This window comes from Cyrtonyx montezumae, unplaced genomic scaffold, assembly GCF_038088225.1.
Source record: "Cyrtonyx montezumae isolate F1298 unplaced genomic scaffold, pur_monq_1.0 scaffold_15, whole genome shotgun sequence".
NCBI lineage: Eukaryota > Metazoa > Chordata > Aves > Galliformes > Odontophoridae > Cyrtonyx > Cyrtonyx montezumae.
In genome coordinates, this window is record NW_027071881.1 from 8,905,107 (window position 1) to 8,916,445 (window position 11,339).

The 11,339-nt window shown below is 49.9% G+C and overlaps 1 protein-coding gene across 1 annotated transcript in view; it reads right to left on the reverse strand.

Moving 5' to 3' along the window:
• Positions 1 to 8,325, reverse strand: part of ACACA (acetyl-CoA carboxylase alpha) — a 96,900-nt gene extending 88,575 nt beyond the window's left edge. Inside the window, exons 1-3 of the mRNA XM_065732089.1 lie at positions 8,309 to 8,325; positions 5,158 to 5,204; positions 4,048 to 4,300 (exon numbers count right to left, since the gene is read on the reverse strand). Of these exons, the coding sequence (XP_065588161.1) occupies positions 4,048 to 4,274 (227 nt within the window). The 5' untranslated portion in view covers positions 4,275 to 4,300; positions 5,158 to 5,204; positions 8,309 to 8,325. The remainder of the gene's footprint in view (positions 1 to 4,047; positions 4,301 to 5,157; positions 5,205 to 8,308) is intronic.
• Positions 8,326 to 11,339: the final 3,014 nt, after the last annotated feature.

Here is an 11,339-nt window from a genome sequence, read left to right on the forward strand (position 1 = left end):
GTTTGGGATTTCTGTGTTGTAATACGTACATGCTGATGTGTCTGTGTCGTAGGACTCTGTGAAGCATCCACAAAAGCTGCCCTGGTGCAAGGCCTGCCCCTGCAGCCTGCTTCACAGAGAGGCAGAGGGAAGGAGCAAGCACACGGGTATGCCAGCAGGCACTGACTGTGGCTATGGCCTCAGGAATGGACACTGGGAGGCAGCGAGCCAGACTTATTCAAAGACAGTCTTTCCTACAACCTTAAAGAGACAGAACTGCTGGCCTGAATGCAGAAATTGCCAGAAGTCAGAGCCTCAACACAAGAACCTAAACCAAGCGTCCCTCCACAGCCCTGATGCAATGCTGGGCCCAGGAATTACAGCAAATAAACAAAGGATTCAGCACAAAACACAACTGCCCTCCTCCTGGTGAGATAACTTGACATTCATAGCAATGCAGCTTTTAACAGCCATCGAGGCAGGTATGCAGCCTAACACTGGAACTCTGCTTCCAAAGCAGTATAAGACTACAGAGGAACATGGCCACAAGCCCCCTCCCTCTCCTTCACATTTCTCTCTCAGAGTCCATTTCTTCATCCCCCAGTTCCTAGCAGACCCAAGTAAACAAACACCTTTCAATCAAAATCCATACTCCAGTTCCTAAAAGCCCCAAATACCTTTACTTTTACATCCCTGTGAAGTACAAAATTCTCTGTGCTCCTGGAGTAACAGCCTAACGCTCTCCAGATGAAGTCCTGCCACTGAGATGAAAGCAGTAGAAGACAATGCAGCTGAGAGCAGAGCCAAAGTCCTTTCACAAAGTTTTCGACAGATCTCCTCTGCAGGGAAGTAAGAATACAGCTTTTGTAACAAGAACTACAGGGCGGGAGCGTTCTGCATACGATCCAGCACTGACAGCTTTTGCCCCACACCAGCAGCACAGCAGGGCACACCTGGGATTGCTGCCACACCTGTCAGGACCCCCTGTCCAGTCTCAAAGACAGAGTTACAACAGTCAAGAGATCCAAGTTGCTCTCTGCCCTGGAGATTCAGCATCACCCGGTGACACTGGTGCTGAACAAAGGGCTGGAACTAAGTGCTTTGACTTGGCAGGGGTACCCCAAAGATGCACAGCCTTACTTCAGCAACTGGCAGAAAGATGCAGTGGTATCACTGCCCCCTTCCGCTGAACCAACAGCAACTGATCACGTGCAAAAGTTCCAGCAAACATTTGGTGAGGAGACCCAGTGAAACATGGAAGAAATCCAAACACGGTTCGGCACGAAGGCCACGGTCTGTGGGAGTGCTGTCAGAGCTAAGAGCTGGGCTACCTCTAAAAATCTGGCTTTCAGATGGTATAAGTGGACTGCCAGGTGACTTTGTATACCCACTTCATCGCTTATGAAACCAGAGCCCTGATGGACAAATACCAGAAGGCATGCAGGATTTATTCTATTTTAAACAAGAATTTGATACTGGATGCTATCTTTAAAATGAGGAATTAAACACAGCAACAGCCAAGAACAATTTATTAAACAAACTGACCCAACGGACCCTCCACGTGGCACTCACAGAGAAGTTACTTTATCTCCCACTGACCCCTCAGGAGCACAGCAGCCCCTGCACAGCACGAAGCACCGCATCCATGGGAGCGCTCAACTCAAACACAACAGTTACTCCCAGAAACAAAAAGACAAAGGAAAAACAGCACGTGCAGTTTTATCACCTGGAGGTGCACCATGCAGCAAAGAGCACGTTTTGTTGGCATAAGCTGTATGCAGCTACTTAAAGACTTTGAGGATTCTTGTTACCAATGTTCAGTGCTATAACTAACCGAGCAAGGAAGACATTCACACAAGTTTTATCGCTGATGCTCTTTAAATACAATGCAACACAAGAAAGAATCAGAACATTTACATGCACAGCTACTCTTCCAGCACACACTTTGTTCAACACTGGTGTAACAGACACTGATTTGAAGTTCATTATCAGACCACAGCTTTCTCAATCCCATCCCTAGCAGTCAGCTAGCACAATCAAGGCCCTGCACAGATACCTCGTGGTGTGAAGCCTGCATTGTACAGCCTGTCCCAGCAAGACCAGCTTTAGCAACAGCATGAACACTTACCCAGATCAATAAGGTGATAGAAGGAGCAGTGCAGCCACACACACTCCTCATGCTCAGATGAAGAAACACGAGCTGGCACACAGCCTGCCCACAGCTGGGCCAGGACCTACCGGTCAGGAACCACAACCCGACCTCAGCAGCACTTTCCAGCTCAGACAAAAGACCTGCGAGGTCTCAGGTATGGAGCAAACACGAGCAGCCCAGGGAAGCACTCGCCCATGCTGCACGAAGCAACAACGTGATGCTGCTTTTCACTTCACTGAGTTTCTTTGCTATAAAACAACAGCTCATGAGAACTAATGACCGAGGAAGAACATTTCTAATCAACAAAGTCATTTTCATACCAACAGGGTGCTCCTTCCAGGAGTGAAAATCTGCTTGGGAGATCTGGGTGAGCGCTGGGACAGCCACTGCACAGACATCAGCACTCCGTATTACAGGATGGGCTAGACAGTCTCACAGATAACCTCCACCAAGCAACAAAATGCCTAAAAGTGATCTGGAGCACGAGAGGGAAAAACAACTCGATATATCTGACAAGCAACCCTGCTCCTCCAGGCCTCCAGTGCTTCAAGAAGGAATCTCTTTTCTCCAGCCATCAGAGCAGCAGGTGCCACGCTGTGTGCAGAGGTAACGGATCACCCATGTGCACTCACAGCTGACTCAGTTCTCCAATTCAGAGATAATTGCTCCCTGAGAAGGACTTCTCTGCAGCAGTCACTCACCTCAAGTACAGGCTGCTTCTGTGGTTAGCTAACCAAACTCTCCTGTGTGGTACAGTGGGGCTAGCCAGAAAATGGAAGGATTTTTGGCACCTCCTTGAGAAGATTCGCTCCCTCAGATCTGCAACTTGTTTGAGCAGTACTGCACAGAACTCACTGAATTTGACACTCCAGAAGGAGTTGCACCTTTGTGATTATCAAAAGAAAGCAAGAATGTCAGTGTTCCACTAATTCACTGTCAGGCCGTGACGGCAGGCAAGTTGTTTGCCTTGTCTTTGTCTCAGTTTCTCCATCTGCAAATATTATTTGGAAATCTTTTGATGAAAGAGACTACCATCCTGGAAAACTATTTCAATTCATCTAACCTTATCTTAGAAAAACAGCCTCATGCTGTAACTTCTTTTTTTTTTTTTAATTTATTTGAATTGGCACTTCCCTCCGATTTAACTAAAAGTCAAGTACCCTCAAAGCAGAATGCCAAAGTAAGCAAGTTACAACAGAGGTGCTCAAGGTTGCACATCTATTGCATTACAGCTCTCTCGTGCCAGGCAGTGTCCTCGAAGTTGCATGCAGACACTGCTGGATTTTCTTGCTCCCCTGTTATCTGTTCCATGCTGCTGGTTATGTCTTCATACAGTTTCCTCAAACATATTCAGTTACAAGACTAGAGCTTTTCCCACTTCACAATTACCTTCTTTGTGCCGACAAATTATTACAACTGACAGCCAGGGGAAGGGGATCCCATTTACATTAGCTCTAAGTTTTATACTGGTTATATTACCACCAGCTGGCTAAACCATATCCATCAGCATGACCAGAACAACTCTCAGCTACAGACCACTATTGGCCTTTGGCCCCAGTCCACAGCCTGAACATTTTCAGAGGCTGTCTCCATAAAGTGACAAGGGTACCACCAACAAAAAGGACAAACTGAACAGTCCTTCTCTCAACTGAGGCCAACATCTCTCTGAGCTGCAAGCAGTAGCTACTGCATCAAGCCTTGGTTTACCAACTTCAAAGGTTACCCATCATTTCTTTCATCAGAATCTTCTCTCTCCTAAACAAAACCATCCAAAAAACACAGCAAAAACTTTTGAGGCCAAATCCAGAACCCAGATACAAAGGTGAGATTAATTAGCATGCAGCTGCAAGGAGCAGCTTTGGACTTTCTTGGGAATTGAGAGGGTAAGAGACAGAAGCTGAGATGTTTATCCATACCTCATATGGTTTGCCAGGCCATCTTGAGCACTAGGAAGTCCCAGGTCTGAAAGGGAATCTGAGCAGACAGAAACAGGGGACAGAGACCTCTCTTTCTCCTCTAGCAGGTCAAGTTTCACCAAGGAGCTTGTCTCATCTTCTGAGTTATCCTCTGACACAGAACCGATAATAAAGCGAGAGTGAGGGTTCATCTCCAGGGGTTTAGCAGGTTGGGAAGATTCCTCCATGGCTCCTCCAAACTGGGCTCTCAGCACTTTAAGGGGCAAAAGAAAGAATAAAAACAAAACCCAAGGTTGATATCTCCTACTGCAAAACAAAGAAGGCACAGCAAGGTTTGCTTCCAATTGGAAATGCAATGGTACAATACCAGAACACAATAGCTGAACCCAGACAGGAGTCCAAGGAACATTTACTTCTCTTACAACCATTGACTTCTCTGTTTGCACAAGGACTATGAATTGAAAGCAGCTACAAAACCTGCTTGTTTAGACAAATCTGCAGAAGGTACTTAGAAGAGGAAAAGGTAAGGCATTCCTTCTTACTTTTTTTCCAAAAAACCCATGTTAGTTAGGATTCTTTTAGGAACCTGAGCTACCTTCTGAAAGCTGGGGAGCAGACACAGCAGACAGCACTCTGACAGCAATGCAGAACTGCTTTACTCCTACCCTGACAAGACCACGTTTATGAAGACTTCAATCTTTGAGCTCATTCACATCTGAGAAGTTACCACCAGGACTTTAACAGCTCTAAGGCACCACTGTCACAGGGAGAGTGCTCACTCCATTCATGCTTTCCTCCTCCCACCTCTGCTCCAGCAATGTGCTCACACTGCATACTCCCCACCAGCTCTGATGCTTTCCAGACCACTTGATCTGATTCTATAAAAGTGTCACAACTGCCACCAACAGACCAGTATAATTTCCTGTGAGGTTAGCAAGCGGGAAAGAAAGAACATGAGAGATGGAGAACAAAGGGGTATCTCACAGCACAGCCCAAGATGGGTGGGATGGTGAATTACTGTCTGACACATCCTGCTCTGCCCAGCTTTGATGTATCTACACACAAATGGAAATCAAATAGTCATAAAACCAGGAATGTTTATGCACTAACCTCTCGTTATTCTTGCAATCTGAGTAGTTATCCACTTCCAAAATGAACTGGAAAATAAAAGAATTCACAGGTAATTATTATTGCTATAAAAATATTCTGCAAAATACAGTAAAGAGAACTATTGTAAAAGAAAAAAGAATAGGAAGACCCAAACACTCTGGGTCAATGAGTAAATCAGGAGCTAAATCTGTGATGCTCCTAGGTAGGAAGACAGGAAGACCCCAACACCCAAGTGCAGTTTTGCAGTTTTTATAGGAAATGATACTTGGTGCTAGTGCTACCAGCATAGGGCAAACTTTCTCACTCTGCCACCTCTGAACTTCTCTATCTGCTGGCCACTTTCAGCTGAATTTGATGGTCAAGAGCAAATCCGAATGATAATTAGAACCCTCATGAATAAACAGCTTGAAAACACAGCTGAGATACCATAAAACCAATAGTTACCTGTAAAAGAAACTGCATGGAGCACTACAGACATGGACAAGGCGTGGAGCAGGCATCTCAGGGCCTCAGCTCCTCTATGAGCATATTACCGTGCAGAAAAGGTGGGCTTGGTGCCCTCAACACCATGCTCACATCCCAAAGGAAGGAGAGCCGTGTCAGCCCTGCCAACATGGGCTGTGCCGTGGGGCAAGCACAGGGATGCACCACGAGCAGTTTGATGGGAACATGACAGCTTACATCCGGTACACAAGCAAAACCAGACCGTGTTATAACACTAACAGGACACGACCTAAGCTCTAATTAGAACACAGACAAGGAGTTTATAGACACTGCAATCCTTGAGCACCATTTCTTTCTTCCCATCAGTAACTGAGAATTAAAAACAGATGCAACTGGCTTACGCAATTTTACCGTGACCGTACCGCCTGAATTATTCAGATCCAACTCTGTGTTGACATCACTCCTCCCACAAACTCCAGTTTCACCCGGGCCAGGGGCAGTTCGTTTTACAAGGAGATGTCCTTAACCATTTTATGACCAGAAAGCCACATTCGCCCACCCAGTGTAGATGTTAGAAGGTCAATCTTGCTGCCTCTTTGCAAGGGAAAACTACAGGACGCGTGGCTGCGAGGCCTGCGTGCCCACCTGTCAATGCAGAAACTAAACTGCACGAGGCTCCATTAGCTGGGCTGCTCAGCAGGGCTCACTCCCCCTGCTCAGACAGAAAAGTTTGATCACGTTGGCTTTGTACACGAAGACAGTACTACGCGTACATTTACTCTTCCATCAGATAGTTCCCAGAGAATTTCATCCAGACAGATTTACTGTTGGCAAAACCAATCAGCACTGGATCTGGGATGCAGCCAAACCAACACCAACCCTTGCTAACGAAGGAAGGGCTTTTTTTAAAGAATTTACACTTTAAAAACTGCATTTCAAGGCTTTAATTTTTTTTCCCCTAAGCAAAGAAGGAAGCGGAGCAACACAGGGGAAGCACTCCGGGCAAACACCCCACGAGAAGCACCGACCCACGGCCACGCTCGGGCTTCCCAGCACTGCTCTCCAACAAGCCAAGCTTCACATCGTGTGCACAGCTCAGCCTGCAGCAGCCAGCTGCCCGTGGAGCCCCACTCGAGTGGGCTCACTGGTGCATCTGTGGCCCCTCAGCTATTTGCATGCCCCGTGCTTATTTCTGCGGGTACCACCAGCCGTCACAGGGGCTAACCTGCACACGTACACTGAAAGCACTGTGTCTGCTTCACTGGGATGCATCCTGAGAACTCCACTCCGTGGGGACTTAAGGACATGTAATGTCATGCACCGTGAGCCTGCTCCATTACACAAACATGGGTTAAATCAGTTTTATCTTGCAGAATCTGAGCCACACTCCTCCCTCCCAAAGGAACCAGCTCCCATCAGGAGCCAGAGCTACATAACATGCTCCTAACTCCCCAGCTCTGCAGACATTAAGGTATTTAATACCCAAATCATGCTCTTTGTATGCCTTATGCTACAAGCAATGAAAACTCCACCATCCAAATTTACAGACGAACTTGTTTTTGCCTGAGGGAGAACAAAACCCAATTCATTTCTCCACAACTCTACAGCCATCAAGAAACAGATCTGGCTTGCCAAATAAACACACACACAAAAACATTAGATCTTAGACGTTTTCATGACAACTATTCCTTTAAGATGGCTTTACATTCTTGTAAACTATACCCAGGCACGAAGCTTACTTAACATCAGACAGAAACTTAGCTCTGAATGTTTTTCCAACCACTCTGAAGGAGGATTTACACTCTGAACTGCAGCAGGCGGAGATGATGCTGCGCCCACCCAACCTCCTGAGCCACTCTCCCTGCAGTGTGGCTGCTCCACGTGTGCTGTGCCCCAACCCGCACTGCCCCACTCACTGACCATCAATGCTCGGTGAAACCCGTTTGCTTTTTCTGCATTGAAAGACAAACTCCTGCATGCATCCACAGGTGGAAGTTCCTGTTGAATTTTAAGGCTCACAACATCTACCTGAAACGCACAGACAGCTCAACATCCATTAGGGGTACGAGCTTCCAGGTCTCCCCAGGTAAAACGTGTATCAATCCTTTCCACCAAGGAAACATAAAAGCAAGAAGCAGAGCCTGCATTCACACCAGCCTCACTTTGCTAAGTCACTCGGGGCTGCGCCCAACTCCCACTGCCGGAGAGCACCAGCGCAGCCGGGCACCCGCTGACCCGGGATGGACCACAGTTCCACTTCGAGCCAACTACCAACGCGGTACGCGGCACCCGAGAACCCTCACAAGGTGTAAAAGGCGGCACAGAAAGAGAAGAACGCAACAACGCGGCACGGCGCTTCTTCCCCAAGGCCCGGCCCGGCCCTGCAGCCCCGCGCAGCTCACACACCGCCGGGATACGGGAGGCACCGCCGTCCCACGCCGCGCCGGCTCCCGGAGCTCGGCCACGCCGCGCCCATCCCCGCGCACGAGGCAGCGCGCCGCCCGCATCCCCGCGCCGCGGAGGCCCAGGGGGGGTCCGAGGGAGCGATCCGAGCCCCGAGAGCCGCGCCCACGCGGGACGCTCGCGGAGCCTTCCGCTCCCCCCAACGGGCCGCGCGATGCCGGTGGGCCCGGCCCCACGCGCTGCCCGCGGCTCGAGCCCCACCGCCTACCCCGCCTGGCCCGGCCCGGCCCGGCCCGGCGCTCACCTCAGGGTGCCGGGCGCAGTGGAGGCGCCGCGGGCCCCCGGCCTGGTGCAGGTCAGCGGCGGTGCTGGGGGCGCGGCGCTGCCCCCCCATCCCCGGCCCCGCCCCCGGCCTCGGCCCCGCCCCCCCGCGCCCGGCCCGGCCCCGCCCCCCGCCGCCTCGGTGGTGTGATGCGAGAGGTTACCTCGGGTCAACCACCTCTAACCCCACCCCTCCCGCCGCCCGGCCGTCCGCCATTCCCATTGGCTGGCGCCGGGCGCGCAACGGGGGGCGTGACCAATCGGGCGGCGCCCGCGGGGCGTGGCCAATGAGGAGATGCCGATGGCCTGAGCGGCGCGGCGCGGCGTGCCCATTGGCTACCGGCGGAGCGGGGGGGGCGGTGCGGGCCGGGGTCCCCGTGCCGCGGTGCGTCGGCGCGGCCCACGTGGCCGAGGGGCGCCCTGAGTGCAGCGCAGTTCCGTCGTCACGCGTGTGCTGCGGGGCACGGTCCCATCCACCACACGGACACGGGTGGGTGGCCGGGCCCATCGGGCGGTGGGGGCACCGCCGGAGCCCTCCCCGCGCGCCTCTCGGCCCCAGCAGCGCGCTGTGCGGAGTGCCCTCCAGCTGCTCTGCCCTGCGCTACGGAGGGGGAGGAGCTGCAATTTGGCACTAATGAGCGCTGCACCTCTAATTGCTGAGGTCCCGTGGTCTCTGTGCAGCCTCGGAGACGTGGCTGCTACGTGAGGATCCTCTGTGCAGCCGGAGATTTCCTGCAGGGCAGCGATGGCCCCGAGGCGTGTGGCTCTAAGCTCACCGTGGGTGCGTGGGGCAGCCCGTGGGGGAGCTGAGCCCGCAGCACTCACAGCAGCTACACGCAGTCTCAATGAACCGAGGGTTATCACAGCTGCTTGGCTCATCCCGACTCCCTGGGCACAGTCATGCCATAACCTGCACGCTGCTCTGCCCTGCACAGGCCATCCCTCAGCTCCTTAATGCTATGCAAACACGTCGGAGGAGTGATTGCTACATGTCGTTAAATCCTGTAGCAACTCTAGGTCAACGGCAAAGAGAGAAAAGAAGGCCAGAAAATAGCAAGAAATAGATCAATTGTAAAAATAAAGCTGAGGTTTGGAAAGTGTGGGATTTGACAGGAGTAAAAGCCCACAGCTGCTGCCCTGTAAGGCTTTGGGCCCACGGCAGCAGCTCATGACAGAGCCACACGTGGGCCTTTCCCACAGACAGATCCCCCACACATCCCCCAGGACAGCTGCCAGCATCCCCTCAGGGGCTGGCAGCCTGCTCACAGGCATGCAGCATGTCCCCAAATATTCAATTACATGAATTCTACACAAGGAAATAAGTTTTGAACTTCCTATGCCTCACAGCTGTTCTGTCCCACTGAGGCCAGCAACAGTATCACTCCTCACTCTGATCAAGTATTGGTGGAAGACATTTTGCAAGGAAATGCAGTTTGGGAGGAATTACAGTAACTGATTTGGGGTAATACGCTGCAAGGTAAGGAGCACCCAGCAAAAGCTATTTGCTATTGCTGAATCCCAGCATGCATTTAGGCCATTCAGGGAAATTTCTGGGACTTCTAGAGAAGCAGAAATGGGTTCTAAGTTTCCCATAATTTCAGATTGAAAAGAATGGTTAAAGCATGCTCAAGCAATAATGTGAACACTGTTCCACAGATTTCACTTTCCAATGACTGGGAATTGTGACCTGCTTCTTGGGGGGCAGGGGGCGTTGCTGAAGTGCACATCCTCTTCCCATTATGTTCAGACATGGGACACAGCACACTATGTACTCTGCATGGCTTACAAATGCATGCACTGTTTACACACGGAACCCCTCCTCCTCAGTTTTTCAATAAGCAAGCACAGCCTTAATAATGCAAGTAAATAATTTTCCCCAAAAAACATAGGGAAACCATTCCTACCTTCCACAAGGCCAAGCCAGGGCTCCACGGCTCTTCTCCAGGCTCTGATAACATCACCACTGCAAACACTGGAGGGATCATTCCAGGTGAGGGGGTTGGTGACGCCATGCACCCTGGCACAGCTCACATCCTGGCAGGCAAGGAGCAGAGAGGAAGGTCAGATTTGATTTTTAAAGCAAAAACACGTTTTGGCTATTTGCAGAAGATTTTGAACATCAGACATGAAATGCAAGCCCTCTCAACAGCAGCTGCGTGTTCTCAAGGATAACCATAACCCTGCCTCTAGCTGGTGGGTGAGCTGTCAGCACTAGCTCAGTCCACAACAAGTGCTGCTGTTGGCTCCACGTTCTCTCACTGTTTCAGGAAGTGTCCTAAGATGTGTTGCAAATCTGCAGAGTTAGGCCTGTGCCAGCACCACAGCCCAGGAAGAGAAAGAATCACAAAGTGAAACCAAGTGCTATGCTGGGATGGGAACACTCAGCAACAGTATCAGGCAGCCACGCTAAAAATGAACGTTCAGTTGGAGGGAATTATTTAAAATCCATTTCTCTTTTCAGTATTTTTAGTTTTTGTTTACAAGGCTGACAAACATTGGGTTCCAAGCGATTTCTATCTTGAGAATGTTGCATAAAACTTGAAAAGTAGGGAAATGTAGCTTTAAAAGGGGATTCAGAAGTGAATTATCCAAATCTTAAAAAAAAACCTCCTAACATACACCACAGATACTACAGACACACGCTCAGATGAGCCAAGTGAGAACATGCTCGTTGACAAGATGATGAAATCCTCCTCTGCAAAGGATCCTGACACATCTCCCTTCGACATCGACGCACTACATTTCACAAGCAGGGAAGTGTGAGTGAACACTTTTATTTCCATGAATATACTATTTCTGAAATAAAAGATTAATTCAACTGTTGATTAAGTGTTGATTTGCGACAACATATTCTTTATACCATGCTCTGGGTGGGAGAGTTACACCTCTCAGGAAGATTCACTTTTTTTTTTCACTGGACAGTGGTGAATGGCATACTTATTTATTACATAGTCATTCTTTATGATTGGTGTAAAAATTCAGCTTAAGGTAACTGGATGTCACTTATGAACAAC